We start from the raw sequence: 15,682 nt of genomic DNA, 5'->3' as shown, positions 1-15,682 counted from the left end.
CCGGGATCCAGCCCCGCTCCCTCCCCCTTGCCTCCTATATTAAATTTCACACATAAACCTGCGAGCGAAGAGCATCTCGGAGGGAGCTGCTAAAAATAGCCCGAGGCTGGAGCCTGGATTGTGCGGGAGGGTTCCTGTGCAGCCGCGATCCCTGCCCTTTCCCAGCAATGTTCCAGGGCTCCGGGCTGCTTTATGGCGATGCAGAGAGAGGAGCTGGGGAAGCAGAGCAGCATCTAGGGCTGGTGATAACCCCCAGGGACGCATCAATACCTCCCTAGCTGTGAGCATCAGGCACCTCCCCGGGGAAATGAGCCCCGAATGAAAAGCCTGGGTGTAATGTGAGGCACGAAGGGGCTCTGACTCTCTTTGAGGTGTAGGGTGGCACAAAGGCTGCCCTGGGGTTTGCCCTTGTTCCCCTGTGCCCTGGGGCTGTGTCTGCTGTCCCTGTTCCCCCAGGAAGGGCACGGCAGTGTGTTTCCCCTCCTCACCCTGGAGAAGACCCCCTGGAGGTGATGTTATTCCCGGTGCTGATGAGGCTGGAGGGAGCCCAGCCGTGCTGTGGCCGGTGTTGGGTTCAGCCAAGCCTCCGTGACCGCAGCCAGAGCCGTGGGGACACCCTGGTGCTTGGTGGTGTCAGGGGGACCTGCAGCGGGGCTCAGGGGCCGCTTCGAGGAGCAGAGAGCTGCAGGGAGCCCATCGGCAGCGTGTCCTGAGGGCCTGCACCAGGCTCCCGGAGCTGTGGCCAGCATCTTCCTCACTACCCGGCCTGCAGGTAAATGCGTGGTGTGGGGTGTCCCAGAACTGCAGCAGCAGTGTCCTTCCCTTGGTGGGCACTGGCAGCACCCAGGGACAGCGGCCCAGGGGTCTGGCGCATCGGGGATGAGGGGATGTGCCTGAGAGCACAGGAGCAGCGGTGTCGGAGGAGGGAAAGGCTCCTCGGAGGGGTCCTACCCCCCGTCCTCAGAGGAGTCTGGCCCTGGGGGGTCCCACGGATCGGGCATGAGGACACAGACACTGCTTGGCGCCGGCGAGGGCAAGGCTGAGGGTGTTGCACCCAGCACACTGCAGGGGGGACATGGGAGGGTCTTTTCCCATCGGCACCTCCCCAGAGCCCCGGGAGAAGCCGCTGTGTCCCTCCTGGCTTCCTGCGACTCTGTCTGGGCATTCCCTGCCTCCTTTCCCGGGCGCTGCCTCCTTCCCTGCCTGGCCACCGCCTGCATCGCTCCCCGGGCATCCCCTGCATCCCCGCCTGGGCAGAGCCTCCCTTCCCTCCGCGGGCTCTGCCTGCATCGCTCCCGAGCATCGCCGCCTGCATCCCTGCCTGAGCGGTGCCTGCCTCCCCCCGGGCGCTGCCTCCATCGCCGGCACCTCCCGCCCCGTGCCCCCGGCCGGGCTCCCCCGCCGCCGCCCGACCCCTCGGTATCGCCGCGCCGGGCCGGGCCGGGCCGGGGCTCTGCAGCGGGGCCGCCCGCCCCGCTCCGGGCTCGCCGCATGGCTCCGCCGCCCGCCGGGGCGCCGCCGGCCCGAGCCGCCGCTGCCAGGTAGGGGGGGACCCGCCGGGAACGGGGACGGGGGGGGACAGGGGCGAAGTTGCCGCTGGGCAGGGCCGGGGGACGGGGGGGAGCCGGGTCCGGAGGGGGGGGGGGGGTCCCTAGCGAAAGTTGAGCTCCGGTGCTCCCCGGTTCCCCATCCCCGCCGGCCTGGGGGGTGCGTTTGTCCCCGGTACCCCCCGAGCTCCTCCAGCCCCAGCGCCCCGGTGCCGCGGATGCTGCGCTGCCGCCGCGGAGAGCATCCCCCGGCTGCGGGGTCAGGGCTTGCGGGGGGCAGCGCTTGCCCAAGGTCGCGCCGGGGCCGGGGCCCCCTCCCCGGGGCAGCCTCCCCCTCGGCGCCCGCTCCCACCGCGTCCCTGCTCCGCGCCTCGGCTTCCCACGGAGGCAGGCGGGTCGGGATGCGATGCTGTAGGGTGCAAAAGCGTCCTGGGGCCGGCTTGGCTCATGCGTGGCCCCCGGGTGCCAGCCCGGAGGGGGCCGGCGTTTTTGGGGTGGCTCAGCCCGCTCCGGGGTGAGGGTCTCGGCTGTGTCTCCATCGCCCTCCAGCCCCGCATTGGAGCGGGGTTCTGTGGGGTTGTCCCTGCAGCAGAGTGGCCCCCGGGGACTTGCAATGACAGTGCTTTCTGCGGGTGGAGAAAGGCCCCAGCAGGGCCGGTGTGGGGGCTCCTGCACCCCAGTGTCCCTATGGAACCACTCCTGGGGCTGGGGTGAGTGGGTCCCCGAGGGCAGCAGCAGCACCCCAGGGGATGTTCCCAGCACCATGTGCCATGCATGTGCAGTGGTACCCAGTCCAGGGCACAAACCTGCTGCTGCCCTGGGGCTGGGTCAGGCCCTGCCAGCCCCAAGCCCTTGCTGTGAGGAGGGTGAGGGATGGTGGCAGCCATGGCCCAGCTTGGGGTACCACAGGAAGCCCAGCAATCCCGGCACCCAGCAACCAGAGCATCCACGTCCAAGCTCTCCTGGGGCAAATACCTCCATCAAGCAGTCAGGACAGGGTGGTTTGTGCCTGCTGCTTTCTGCCAGCTCAGGGACCGCTGCCCTGTGCTTTGGGGATGGTTTGCAGGGAAAACGGACCAGAGCATCACACGTTGCTGAAAGCATCTGTGCTGGGATTAAGTACAAGCCGCTTCTAATGATGGGAGCAAGCAAAAGCGGGACCCAGCCCCTCACCCTCATTGTTTCCATCATAGCCCCTGCTTGGGAACCTGGGGCCAGTAGGTGTTTGGGCTCCTTGATTCTGCTCCTTCATCCTTACGTGTGGGCCATCACCCTGTGTCCCCCCCTGCCTGTGTTGCCCTGGCCTGGGTTTCTCTGGCCTCAACACATGCGCCAGCAGCTCATGGGCTCACCCCGTCAGCTGGCTCAGAAATTAGCCTCCATCAAGTTAATTGCCAAACTGCTCAAAGCCTGGAATTAAACATTAAAGCTGTTGCAGCACAGAGCGATCTCCCCCCCCTGCCCTAGCAAAAGGCAATTCCAGCTGTCCAAGCGGAACGAAGATGGATTCCCTGGCTTGGGGCAGCACTGGGATGGAGCAGCCAGTGAGGGTCCCCATGGATGCTGTGGGATGAGCCCCCCAGTGCTGCAAACCCTGAGCCACGCAGACCCTTTCCTAGAGGTTTTCTTGCTCTGGTACCAAAAGGGTTGAATAATGGAGCTCCTTCCTGGCATGGAGTTCACCCAGATCCTTGGCTCTGCAGGGTGGGAGCCCCCGAGGGGGGGACACTGCAGCTCCAAAGCCCTGGGGGACGCTCCTGCTCCCCGAGGACAGCTCAACCCTTTCCCATGGGAAACTCATCCCCTGCAGTTGTGCCTTTGGGATCTGACCGTGTCCTCCTTGGCCTGGCAGTGACAGGGGAAATGCATCCTGAATGGGGCTGAGGCCCCCTGCGTGGGAATATGCAGCCTCGGCACCGCAGGGGCAGCAGCAGGGCAGCAGCCGGCTCGCGGCAGCGGCGGCGGCATGGTGGCAACGGTCAAGATCGCCGTGCTGGGAGCGCAGGGCGTGGGCAAGAGTGCCATAGTGCGGCAGTTCCTCTACAACGAGTTCAGCGAGGTCTGCGTGCCCACCACGGCCCGGCGCGTCTACCTGCCCGCCGTCGTCATGAACGGCCACGTCCACGACCTGCAGATCATGGACTTCCCCCCCATCACCGCCTTCCCCGTCAACACCCTGCAGGTAGGGCCGGGGCCTCTGCGCTGGGGTTGATCTCTCTAAGGGGGATCCCGGGGCCTTCTCTTTCAGGGGATGCTTCTCCCTGCGCTTGCTGGTGTGAGGGACCGCGTCCTCGTGGCTCTTGGTTGGGATAATGTGGCTTTTAAGGCTTTCTCACCTAAAATGATGGCGAATGTGGGAGGGACGGTGCTCCTCTAACGATGCCCGCGGTCCCATCCAGCTGGGTGATGGATCCCAGTCAGAGCTGGCACCAGCAAAGGGAGCACGGCCAAGAGCATTCAGGGCAGAACCAGGGGTTCCTAGAGATCCAGACCCCGATGCACGCACTGCCCGTGCCAGGTAGAGGAGGGCTGCACATCCCCTCCTGGTGTGATTGTCACCTCCCCACATCTCTTGAGCACTGAGCCCACCAGCACCTCCTCAAGCTCCCCTCAGGTGCTTCCAGAACAGCCCCAAAAGGCTGCATGGGGTCCTAAAGCCTTGCCACCAGTGCTGCTTCAAGGGGGTTTAATGGGGAAGAAGGGGATTTTAGGCTCAAGCCATAGTGCACAAGTTGTGCCACTGCTGTGGGGAAAGAAGCCGTGGCTGAGGGCAATGGGGCACCTCCATAGGAGCTGGGCTCTCTCTTGTATCTAATCAGTGTAATGATATCACTCCAGTGCCCCATGGGGACGGGGTTATGGGGCCTTGTAGTGCTCCTGCCCTGTGCTGTCAGGTGGGAGGTGACAGGGGAGCTCCAGGGGCGAGGAGGAGGTTTAGGATTAATCGGTGTGTGCAGGGAATGAAAGGTCAGTGCGAGAGGCAGCCCGGAACAGCAAAGGGTGAGGTACTGACACGGCAGCGACGCTGCCACACTCCGTTAACTCCCTGCCTCGCTGGGCTCGAGAGGACACAGCCGGTGGGAACAGATGGAGGTTTCCTGGGAAGAGAGGCTGGGCACAAGGATGGCTCCAAGGGGAAAGGATTGCGGTGGGGGATACACGGCTCTGTTTGCTGGGAGGCTCCGTGGCCAGGAGCAGCATCCCTGCTGGTGGCTTCCCAATATCCCGCTCCCACATGGGACCCTCCTCCAGCCTGGAGCATCCCGGAACACCTGCCCACACAAGGAAAACCATCCTGACATCACAGCCCCGGAGTGCTGGAATAGCTGCAATTTATGGATCTCCCAGGTGTACCGGGACTGAGGGATGCTGCCGCTCCATCCACCAGCACCGCTGTGACACCGAGGAGCTGCACAGCACCTCCTGCCCTCGGTGTCCCAGCTCCTTCCCCTGCTGCAGTCATTGATGGAGACCAGCCTGCGCCCAAAGCTTTCCTCTCCCCACTTCCCTTCAGTCCTAGGTCTTGCTTTGCATCATCCCAGTGATAAACCCAGCAAGGGATGATTCATGGTACCAAAGAGGTTTGCTCAGGAGAAGTGATGCCTTTCCTCCTCGGTGCATCTCCAGTGGTGCTCAGGAGGGTTTGTGGTGCTGTCAGCATGGGCTGCCATTCCCGGCACTTCTGCTGCACTGGGGAAGTGGCTGGAAGTGGGACAGATCCTATAGCATGGAAAAAATAATCCTGCTATTTCTGGAAACCCAGAGCTTCCCTGACAAAGTGTATTCCTTACAGCTCCACACTGGGGCTGTGGAGAGGCCACCCCTGCTGCCTCTGCCCCGGCTCCCAGTCCCACAGACCCCACAGCAGCCACTGCTCCTCTCCTGTCCCCATATCCCCTCCAAAGAGCCCTGCTGTCACCTTCCCCCTCTGACCCACAGGGATGGGGATGCATCCTCAGCATCCTCCTCGCCTGCCCTGCCTGCAAGCCAGGGTGCATCCCTGCTTAACTACAGCTTTGGAGGATGAAGCTTTTACATCCGGGGCAAGGGGTGCATTCAGCCCCGCTCCCAGCTCACCCCTGGACCAGTGGGCATCGATCCTTGCTCAAGAGAGGAATTAGGGCTGCAAATCCCATTTGTTCTCCTATGGATTACTGAGGGGAAGAAGGGATCTCTGGAGATGGGGTGGCTGAAGGGCTGTGGGGGGCAGATGCAGCGTCGCAGGGATGGGTGAGGGCAGAGCAGAGGTGAGATGGGTGCTGGAGAGCAGGCACCCAGTGTGGGGCATCTCCCAGGCACGGCGCCGGGGCCGAGCCAGGATTGATCCCTCTCTGCACCTTGCAGGAGTGGGCGGACGTGTGTTGCAGGGGGCTCCGGAGCGTCCATGCCTACATCCTGGTCTATGACATCTGTTGCTTTGACAGCTTCGAGTACATCAAAACCATCCGCCAGCAGATCCTGGAGACGAGGTAGGGATGCATCCCCCCGCAGCGCAGTGCTTCCCTGCTCTAGGCACTGGGGATGTGATACTGCAGACTGGGACAAAGCCCCTCTGCGGGGCTGGGAGCCCTGAAGCAAAACTGGACCTGAGGGCAGAAGGAGCTGGATGAGGCTTGGAGCAACCTGGTCTAGTGGAAGGTGTCCCTGCCCATGGACCTGGATGAGCTTTAAGGTCCCTTCCAACCCAAACCAGGCTGGGATTCTACGACCCCGGGCGGGTATCACCTGTGGGTGAGGGCAGAAAGCAACTGGGTCTGACACAATGCAGGGCTGGCCACGAAGAGGGACGAGGCAAGAGGAATCGCATCCCTCTTGCCAAGCCAAAGCCAAGAGCTGGTTTGGGATGGGTTGGGGTCTGCGGGCCCATCATCACGCTGTGCCCTGTCCCCTTTCTGTGCTCTCTCCGCAGGGTCATCGGCACATCGGAGACACCCATCATCATCGTGGGCAACAAGCGGGACCTGCAGCGGGGCCGGGTGATCCCGCGCTGGAACGTCTCCAACCTGGTGAAGAAGACGTGGAAGTGCGGCTACATCGAGTGCTCGGCCAAGTACAACTGGCACATCCTGCTGCTCTTCAGCGAGCTGCTCAAGAGCGTGGGCTGCGCCCGCTGCAAGCACGTCCACACCACCATCCGCTTCCAGGGCGCCCTGCGCAGGAACCGATGCACCATCATGTGAGCCCCCCCCCGGCCCCCATGGACCCCTCTGGCCGTGCCATTGTGGCCACCCATCCTTGGGGACCGCGGCTCCCCCGGTGTCACCGCTCGATGGGGGTGATGTTGTGGTGGAAGCGGTGCTGGAGGCACCTCGGGGTTTGCTGCCCCGCCAGCGCTGGTACCCTGCGGTGACATATGGGGACAGTGCACCTTGGACAGGGTGATGCCATGGGCAGGAGGGTGGCCGGGATGCCTGGAGAGAGCAAGGGGTGAGGGAGGACCGTGGTTAAACTGAGCCCTCCCCAAGCCTCCGGCGCTCGGGGTCAAAGCTGTCCTGGTTTGTATCTCTGCGGTGCCTGACATGCTGTATGGCACTGGGGGAGGGAAAGGAGATGCCTCAGGTGGTACCCACAGGTTGGCTGTTGGGTCCATCCTTCCCTGGCATCTGCTGCCTGCCACCACCTGCCTCCTGGAAGGGAACTGCCCGGTGCCTGTGTCCCAGCGTGGCTCCATCCCTGCGGCACAGTGGAGCTGGGAGTCCCCCCTTCAGAACTGGGGTTCCTCTCCTAAGGGCAGAGCAGCCTCCAGCAAGAGGCCGGGTCAGAGGGGCTCTCTTTTGGCTCGGTTGGGTCACATTTCCAGGTGGAATTTCTGGATGAAAGCAAGAAAGGGGGGGGGGGGGGAGGAAAACGCTAAACTACAGCCCCCATCCTGCCCCTTACATCCCATGGGTGCTGCGTGCTGCTTCCCCAGGGCCTTGAGTCCCCCTTCTGCCCCCGTTCAGCCAAGGAAGGCTCCTCCTCCCCACGGCCTGTGGAACACCAAATAACCCCGGAATGCTGCTTGCCGGGCAGGTCACCCCTCCGCTACCTCGTGTCCCGGGCTCAGCGGGATCCAACCGCCCCCCGGTGTCCCCAGGGCAGCCCCTCACTCCATCACCCCACACCGGCTTTCCCATCGGGATGCTCGCCTCCATCCATGTGCGATGGCAGCGGTGCGAAGGCATCCCCCAAAGCAATAGGGACCTGGACTTTGATTTCCAGTTGCGTTCCTTTTTTTTTTTCCCTGTCTATCCCTAATAGGAAATGGAGGCCTCGTTATTAGGTTTTAATCTTCCAGCTTGTTCTACACCAGATTGAAGCTCATCCTTGTCTTCTGGTGCCAAGGGCAGCTCCTGTTAGGAAATGGTGCTGGGAGGATGTGCTGGTGAGGTGTTGTGGTGCCTCCTTCTCTGGCTCCCTTTGGGACATGGGGAAGTGCATCCCCACCTCCCAAAGCAGGATGTGATCCATGGATGTGATCCATGTCAGTGGTTTCTGGTGTGACAAAGGCGATGCAGGTGTTCCGCAGCGCTCTGGCTCCATCTCTTCCCCCACTCCAGGTTTCCATCCCACAGCAGCACCGCTGTGCTCTGGGGGGCACTTTCCACTCAGTGCATTTCATACCCCATGAGCTGCCCTGCAGCCCAATGCTGGGGGGTTTGGGGTCACCCTGCTCCTCTTTCCCACCCCCGGCACCCAAACCCCATTCCCCTTGCTCCAAAATGGTAAAATAAGGGAAAACCAAGAGAAAAGGTGATGGAGGAACACAGCTGCTCGGAGGCAGGCAGTGGCACCCATCCCCATCCCTCGCCTTCATGGCAAACTGACCGGGCTTCCTCATGGCCCTGACCTCATCCCATCAGGATTTATGGACACGTGTGAGTCCACGTTACCGGTCTCTGGTTGGCTTTACCCCTCCAAATTGTTTGAGAAGGAAACTCCTTGGTAAATGCTAATAATAAAGCATTTCTAAAGTGCTCCGATGTACACATATCAACGACTAAACCAATACATTGTTTGTTATAACCCTGTAGCCTGCAGTTTATAGCACAATTAGTTACCGGTTTTTATAGCATCTGTTTAGTATTTTGGAGAAAAAGAAAGAAAAAGAAAAAGTTATAAATATAATTGTTATATTCTATTGCACTTTATAGACAAAGTTATATTAGTAATAATAACTCACTGCTCTGACAGCATTTCCCAGCTCCCGAGATAAAGAGGGCTACAAAGAGCTCCTTTCCCAGGAGGAGGGAGTATGTGGGGGTACCCACAGGGAAAGCAGGGCTGGGAGGTCTGGAGCATCCCAGGCTGGCAGGGATCAGAGCAGCAGCTGCAAGAACCCTGCTCCTTGCCCTTCAACACAAAGCCACCCTGGTCCTGCTTGAACCAACCTGCTCCTGAGCCCGGCAGAGGCTGAGGATGTCCCCAGGGTGGTGATGGGTGCGCGTGGTGCCTGGGCTCGGTCCAGCCCAGCAAGGATGCTTCTCTCTCCTCCTCCTCCTCCTGCCCCCGTGAGTGTCCCAGTTGCCTGGACTTGGCTTTCCTTTTCCCCATGGACCTCTTGTTGGAGCTCCCCGAGGTGTCTGCACCGCCTGTGACGCCCTGCACTCCCTCGTTTGAAATGGAATTAAAAATCAGGTCTGTCCCCTTGTTCCGTACCCGCCTCGCTGCTCTTTGCCCGTGCCACCAGGTTCCGCTGTCGCAGCTCTCGTACGAGGGGCAATGGGCCAGGGAGGGGGAACTGGTCTCTCCCTTGCCAAAGGAGCAGTTTTGCCACCAGTTTTGGCACCCCCAGGACCCCGGCGCTCTCCTTTGCTGCTCCTCTGCAGGGGTGTGGGTCTGGCTTATTCCTCTCTCGGAACATGGGGTTCTTCTGGCCCCCATGGGGCTCTCAGAGGGATGTTTGCTGTGCACGCACAGACCCACAGCGGGAATTCCCTTCGCCATGACCCCCCATCAGGATCATCCTCTGTCCCTCCCCATCCGTATGGAAAAGATGCTGGAACAGAAGAGCTTTGGTATGTCTCTATTGCACAAACACGGACGGGTCCATGGCTGCAGGCGATGACCCTGGGTGACAGCCACCACAGTGACCATCACCACCGCCCCCCTGGGTCTCCCACCATAAAGAAGCCCACGGGGCTCAGCAAGGGTCACTCCTCTGAACCCCCTCCCTCCAGTCTTTAAGGCTCTTGGTGCTGTAAGAGGGTTGTTAATCCTGTTGTACAGATGGGGAAGACTGAGGTATGAGATGGTCTGTGCGTCTGGGTGCTGAGTGCGAGGTGTCCCCACTTTGTGGGGCCAGCTGCACCCCTCTTCCCTGCAGAAAGCACCCCATTCTCTCAACCTGGGGCTGGATTTTTCCACCCAAAACCGGCACAAGAGCGCCTGCTGAGGAGGAGAATTAGGGTGGTCCACAACCAACTCCATGGGGAAGGAGAGGCTGCAGCTCCAAAAAGCAATGGGGGGACCCCTTGGGCGTCCTGGGAGCAAATCCATCCTTCCCACACCAACCCTGGGTACCACAGCTCCAGCTCCAGCATCACTTAGGACAAGTGTAGGGTCCAACCCTGCTGAAACCTGGGGGTCAGACCCACGCCTCCTCATCATCCTCGGTCAGCCAGGCACCGCTGTCAGCCAGTGATGGCTTGGCCATGGGATGGGTGCTGCTGGGCTGGGGGTGCCGGGGGAGCCCCGTGGGGCGATGCTGACCCCGGGGGACTTGCGGCCGCTGCCCCATTGGGGTGGGGATGCGCGAGGGCCGCTTGCCTGGCCTGTGGTCCCGCCGGGGACGCACCTTGGGCCGCAGCTTCAGCTTGTAGATGGAGGGCACGCGTTCAGGCTTCTTCAGGCACCGCCGGGGCTTGGGGACGCTGCCGGCCCTGGCTGCCCGCGGGGTCTGGGCCCCCTTTGCTGACCCCTCTGCCTGCCCCTCATCCGGGGGCACAGTGGGCTGTGGGTCAGCTTGTGGGACCATGCTGGGGACCCAGCTCCCCGCAGGGCGCAGGGGTTGGTGCCCACGGGAGAGCTCCTCCACTACCTTGTCATAGCCAGGGGGCTGCGCGTGCCCCCGGCATCCCTGCATCCCCTCACTCCCCACAGCAGGCCCACAGGCTCCCCCCGGTTCATCCACCAGCTCCTCAGCATCCCCAGCCCTTGGGCTTGGGGCTGGGTGGCACTGCTGGGGGGCGCAGCCCTTGCACCCTGGGGTGGGGGGCCGGCAGGAGGCTGGGCTGGCTTTGGTAGGGGGTTTAACGCTGCTGTCCTGTTTTGGATGCTGCCTGGAGGGGGTTCGGGGTGACAAGGGGTGGCCCCGGCCAGGGGCTCCCCATCTCCCTTCCCGCGGGCTCTGTGAGTCACCCTGGTGTGGGGAAGGGGCACGGACCTTGATGGGGCTGCGGGCACGGGGGTGCAACACAGCAGGGACCCCCCCTTCCTGCGGCCTGGCTGCCTCCGCAGGCAGTTTCCCCCCTTGCTGGGTGGGTTTCGGGGGTGCTGGTGCCAGCCGGGTGCTGGGTGCCCTGGGCCTGCCCCGTGCTGGTGCCATGGGGGATTTCACTGGGGTGCTCCCATGCAGTGCCCTGCCCTGCGCGCTGGGGGCTACACGGGAAGGGGTGGGTGCCCTGCTCGGCACCCTGCAGGCGGAGCTGGGTCGAGCGGGTGACCTGGATGGCGGCGGTTGCCGTCCCAAAGGGGGAGCTGGTGGCTCTCGGGTCCTGCAAGGGGAAAGAGGGGAGAGAGGGGCTGGGGAGATGCTGCATCCCCCCCCCCCAATTCCATCCCGCCTGGAGCCGGGCACCTCCAGAAGGGAGAGGGAAGGGAATGCAGGGATGTGAGGAAAACTGCCCAAAGCGGATGGTTTGGGGCACGAAGCATCCCTGCATCACTCACCTGCCCGAAGGAACCCTCCGGGGCTGCTCCCGGCGGGGGCTGGCACTCACTGGGTGACCTGAGCCCTCCGGAGACGGGGGCCTCGGACCGGGGGGGACTCGGGACCCCCATGTGACAGGGGGCAGGGGGCTCTGCGAGCGGCTGACCAGCACGGTGGGTTGGGGCTGGCCGCGGCCCTTGGCGGCTGGGCACAGCCTGATCTCGTGCTGCACTTGCTGCTGCGGGCTCCTGCTCTTCAAGGCTTGTTTGTGAGCTGTAGGGAGAACAACGCGGGGCTCAGCACCGCTGCCCGTGCACCCACCCCCCCCCCGGTACAGCACCCCCCTCCCCAGCCGCTGCTCAGCATCCGGCCCCTCCGGGATGCTCCCTGCAAAGGGGCTTTTTGGGGACCGGCTCCATCCATCAGTCTGCCGTGACCTCTAGCGGCCACCGAAGCCAACGAGAGGCCCCGCAACCAGGCAAAGCAACGGGGTAGGGCAGGAATGAAGCCTTCCCCTCTGTTAAACGGGACCCAGACCCACGGCGGACCCCCCACCCCCCCAACCCCAGCCGCAGGTCTGGGGATGCAGGGACTCACAGAGCGAGGTGCAGCGGCACGGGTCGTGCTTGTCCAGGTAATGCTCCAGGGTGTCCCAGCCGCCCCCGACCCGCACCATGACGTGCTCCCGCAGGATCTGCAGGGGATGCCGTGTGCTGTGGGACCCGCTGGGACCCACACCTCTATAGGGACCCTGCTGAGCAGGGCTTTGGGGGCTCTGGGCTTGCTCTAAGTGCCACCGGGTCTCCCAAAGGATACAGCTTCATCCCTGGCTCTGTGCACTGAAGAGGGGCAGGTGGGGGACTCAGCTCCTGCTGCCATCCCAATGGGCACATTTCATCACCCCGAGGAGAGTGGGGAGCCTTGTGGAAAACCCCGCTCCACCATGACATCCTTTGGGATGGATCCAGGGAGGGATGGAGCATCCCAGTGTTCCCACTGCTGGATAAGACCTGGCTCTGGCTGGAATGGCAGGTTTTGCCCTGTACACATGGGTGGTTATATCCATGCAAACGTGTACTGCAGGGCTGAGCCTCCCTGCTGCCCAGCATTGGGGATCACAGTCAAAACCCACACATTGACCCCATTTTGGGGGGGGATTATGGAAGGGGCTTTGTGGCAGCAGAGTAAGATTCGTGGTGCCTGGGCCCTAAAAGCTCAGGGCCAAGCAGACTCACCCGGACAAAGATGAGGGTGTCAGAGTCACCCACACGGTATTTCCCTTCAGATATCTTGATCATGGGGAACTGGACGGGGCAGGTACAGCGGCTCACTAGGTGCTGGACCTGCAGGCACCAGGGATAGGTCCTCATTGTGGTCACTGGGAAAGGTCCTGGGGTGGACATCCCCATCCATCTCCATCCCTATCCCTATCCCCATCGCCATCCCCATCTCCATCTCCATCATCTGTCTCCATCTCCACCTCCACCCATCTCCTTCTCCATTGCCATCCCTTTCCCCACCCATCTCCATCTCCACCCATCTCCATCTCCATCCCTATCCCCATCACCACCCCCTACCCCACCCATCTCCATCTCCATCCCCATCCCCTTGGCCTTCCCCATCTCCATCTCCATCTCTCTCCATCTCCATTGCCATCTCCACCTCCACCCACTTCCATCTCCATTGCCATACCCTTCCCCACCCATTTCCATCTCCGTCTCCACCTGTCTCCATCCCCATCCCCATCCCCTACCCCACCCATCTCCATCTACATCCCCATCGCCATACCATTTCCATCTCCATCTCCATCTATCTCCATCTCTGTGACGATCTCCACCTCCACCCATTTCCATCTCCGTTGTCATCTTCACCTCCACTCATCTCCATCCCCATCGCCATCCCCTTCCCAACTCATCTCCATTGCCATCTCCACCCATCTCTATCTCCATTGCCATACCCTTCCCCACCCATCTCCATCTCTGTCTCCACCCATCCCCATCTCCATCATCTCCATCTCCATCCCCATCCCCATCCCCATCCCCATCCCGCTCCCTGCCCCTCCAATACCATCTGGTCGAGGTTGTGGAGGTCCCGTGGTTTCCGGGGGGCCCGGGGCAGGGGGATGTCTGTGGGTGGCAGGTCCAGCTCCTGCCGCAGCTCCTCCTCGATCTCCTGCTCCATCTGCACTAGGGTCGGGGCGCGCATCCCGAAGCGGGCGGCACGGCGCGCCAGCTCCAGCAGGCACAGCACAAAGTTCTTCTCATTCTTCCTCAGCACCAGGTCCTCCGTCTCGAACATCAGCACATCTGGGGCAGGGCAGGCTGGGCTGAGCTAGGGCCGGTGCGAGGGGATGGGGACAAAGGGGAATATGGGGCACAGGTGGAGTCAAAATCCACCCGAAGGGATGTTGTTCCCTGAAGCCATCCCTCTAGGAATGGTCCCATGAGAGTTGGGGTAAAGAGCCTTCTCCTTGAGCATCCACAAGTGAAATCACTGTGGCTCTCTCATGGCATCCCAAAGCCACAAAACCCGGTGTGCAGAGGTTGTGTCACTCCATGCCTATGCTTTTCCCAGGCACGCACCGATGGTGGGGACAGGGTGAGAGACCCTTTGCTCAGAGCCAGGACTGCGCCTGACGGGATGATGTTTGGGATCATGCCGTAGCATGCATCCTTTCCAATTCCACCCTTCCAGCACCCAAGCAAACACATCATCCGAGTGCCAGCACCCTGCTGCCAAGCCTGGAGGAGCTTGTGCAAGAAATCCCAGCTCTGGGACGTGTGCCCATGGTGCTGGGTGGCACTGGCTTTGTGGGACGTATGGGAAAACCCACAGGGTGATGCCAGGAGCAGCCATGGGGGAATCGCACCCAGTCATGCTCAGCCTGGCACCTTACCTTTGATATCCATCTCCTTCCTGCACCACTGGATGAAGTTGGAGACGTTGTCCCTAGCCTGGAAGGTGCCGGGCTGCGCGGCCACGTTACAGGCGACACCGGCAGCGGGCAGGCGGAGGTGCTGGGCTGCATCGGGACAGGCACGGGAGAACTCCGCGGCCACGTGGGTGACGTTGTTGGCGTGGGAGCAGAGCACGGAGCCCGTCTCCAGCGCCTCCACGAAGGTGCCCACCTCGATGTCCAGGTCATAGAGCTCCTTCAGCCACTCGGCCAGGTCCTCCTTCATGGCATAGAGGTACTGCTCGCTGGAGCGGTAGGGACGGATGCTGCGCACCGCCGGGCACGGCGGCCCCCACATTTTGCCATAAGACTGGGAGGAGACGGAAGGGAAAGGGTGATGGGGACATGGGTGGTGTGGACACGGGTGATGGGGACGTGTCCCCAGCCCACCTCCCCACCGGCCACACTCACCCGGTGCCGCGTGCTCTCGGCCACCCGGGATGGCGACGCCGTTGTCCCGGTGGTGTCAGGAGCCCTTCTGGGGTCCGAGGGCTGTAACGCAGCGTGGGGAAAGGAAATCGCCCTCCTGGGCAGTGGGTGTTTTGTTTCCTTCCCAAGTGCTGCTCCCTTCTCCTTGGTGACAAGGGACCGGCTGCAAACACTCCCCGTTAACCCTTCAGCACCTGCTCCTCCTCCTGCTCCTTCTTCCCCAGCCACCCCAGGGCTGGATTTTCCCAGAGGCCCCTGGATCTGGGGCAGGAGGCGGTTAGGGAGCAGCTCCTCAGCATCCCGAGTTGCTCACAACCAAAAGAGGGGGGATTTTCCCCCTTCACGCCACCCTTGCACCCACCTCCAGGATCTGAGGGCCCTACAAGATGCATCTTCAGGGCTTGGTACCCTGAATTACAGCCCTGAGGCAGTCACACTCTTTGCACCCATTTCAGAAGCTCAGACGCAGCTGAGGTGCCACCGAGTGCTGTGCAAGCCCAAACACACCGTGGCGAGGAGCCAACCCAAACAGGGGACCTCCAGCATGGGTGATGCTGGGCAGGGCTCCCTCCTCTCTAGATGGGGTGCCCAGAGGCTGAGTGCAGGTCCAGTGTGAGGACCTGATCACATCATGGGGGTGATGCTCACACCAGTTCCCCCTGCATCCCTCCTGTCTGCTCCATGCAGCACAGCAGCACCAGGAGCTGGAAAGCCAAACCCTGAAGCAAGCGCTTCCCAAAGCAGTGGGGATCAGGGCAGAGAGGCCTCGGAGGGGGCTGATCCTGATGGAGACACCACTGCCATGGATCGCTCTGTGCTTTCCACCAAGACATGGAGCAAGGACTGAGAGCCGAGCAGTGCCGGACCCCTCTGCTCCCCCTCCATCAGCCACAGCCCCCA

General features: G+C 62.2%; 2 protein-coding genes across 4 annotated transcripts; one reads left to right on the top strand and one right to left on the bottom strand.

Annotated features, from left to right (window-relative positions):
- The first annotated feature begins 477 nt into the window (after positions 1-477).
- On the top strand, positions 478-7,037 carry RASL10B (RAS like family 10 member B). Of its 3 annotated transcripts, none has more exons than XM_061470459.1 (4): positions 478-772; positions 3,400-3,729; positions 5,972-6,016; positions 6,457-7,037. In XM_061470459.1, exons 2-4 carry the CDS (start codon positions 3,514-3,516, stop codon positions 6,895-6,897), a joined length of 702 nt encoding a protein of 233 aa, XP_061326443.1. In that variant the 5' UTR covers positions 478-772; positions 3,400-3,513; the 3' UTR covers positions 6,898-7,037. The 3 variants fall into 3 exon arrangements, with proteins under 3 accessions (XP_061326443.1, XP_061326442.1, XP_061326444.1); XM_061470458.1 differs by lacking the exon at positions 478-772 and adding an exon at positions 935-1,541; XM_061470460.1 differs by lacking the exon at positions 478-772 and adding an exon at positions 1,000-1,541 and having other exon boundaries at positions 5,892-6,016; positions 6,457-6,862.
- A 2,907-nt stretch (positions 7,038-9,944) lies between these two features.
- On the bottom strand, positions 9,945-15,665 carry GAS2L2 (growth arrest specific 2 like 2). The gene is made up of 7 exons (XM_061469856.1): positions 14,765-15,665; positions 14,294-14,663; positions 13,465-13,703; positions 12,633-12,740; positions 11,995-12,091; positions 11,418-11,670; positions 9,945-11,242 (listed from the first exon to the last, which is right to left on the bottom strand). The coding sequence occupies exons 2-7, from the start codon at positions 14,649-14,651 to the stop codon at positions 10,114-10,116; spliced, it is 2,184 nt and encodes a 727-aa protein (XP_061325840.1). The 5' UTR covers positions 14,652-14,663; positions 14,765-15,665; the 3' UTR covers positions 9,945-10,113.
- Between the last annotated feature and the right edge of the window lie 17 nt (positions 15,666-15,682).

Source organism: Pezoporus flaviventris, unplaced genomic scaffold (genome assembly GCF_033815535.1).
Source record: "Pezoporus flaviventris isolate CSIRO_AGI_PZ_B2104156 unplaced genomic scaffold, CSIRO_AGI_Pfla_v1 ptg000063l, whole genome shotgun sequence".
Classification (NCBI taxonomy): domain Eukaryota; kingdom Metazoa; phylum Chordata; class Aves; order Psittaciformes; family Psittacidae; genus Pezoporus; species Pezoporus flaviventris.
Note: the sequence above shows the minus strand (reverse complement) of the source record. Positions and strands in the feature narration are given on the sequence as shown.

What these genes read in the sequence shown, in the direction of transcription:
- GAS2L2 (XM_061469856.1), bottom strand. Translation starts at nt 14,651, where the DNA reads ATGTGGGGGCCGCCGTGCCCGGCGGTGCGCAGCATCCGTCCCTACCGC. An exon ending in GAAGGAGATGGATATCAAAG is followed by an intron (nt 13,704 to 14,293) that starts GTAAGGTGCCAG and finishes GCCCTGCCCCAG; the next exon opens with ATGTGCTGATGTTCGAGACG. An exon ending in ACACCCTCATCTTTGTCCGG is followed by an intron (nt 12,092 to 12,632) that starts GTGAGTCTGCTT and finishes CATCCCCTGCAG; the next exon opens with ATCCTGCGGGAGCACGTCAT.
- RASL10B (XM_061470459.1), top strand. Translation starts at nt 3,514, where the DNA reads ATGGTGGCAACGGTCAAGATCGCCGTGCTGGGAGCGCAGGGCGTGGGC. An exon ending in TCCCCGTCAACACCCTGCAG is followed by an intron (nt 3,730 to 5,971) that starts GTAGGGCCGGGG and finishes TTGCTTTGACAG; the next exon opens with CTTCGAGTACATCAAAACCA. An exon ending in CAGCAGATCCTGGAGACGAG is followed by an intron (nt 6,017 to 6,456) that starts GTAGGGATGCAT and finishes CTCTCTCCGCAG; the next exon opens with GGTCATCGGCACATCGGAGA.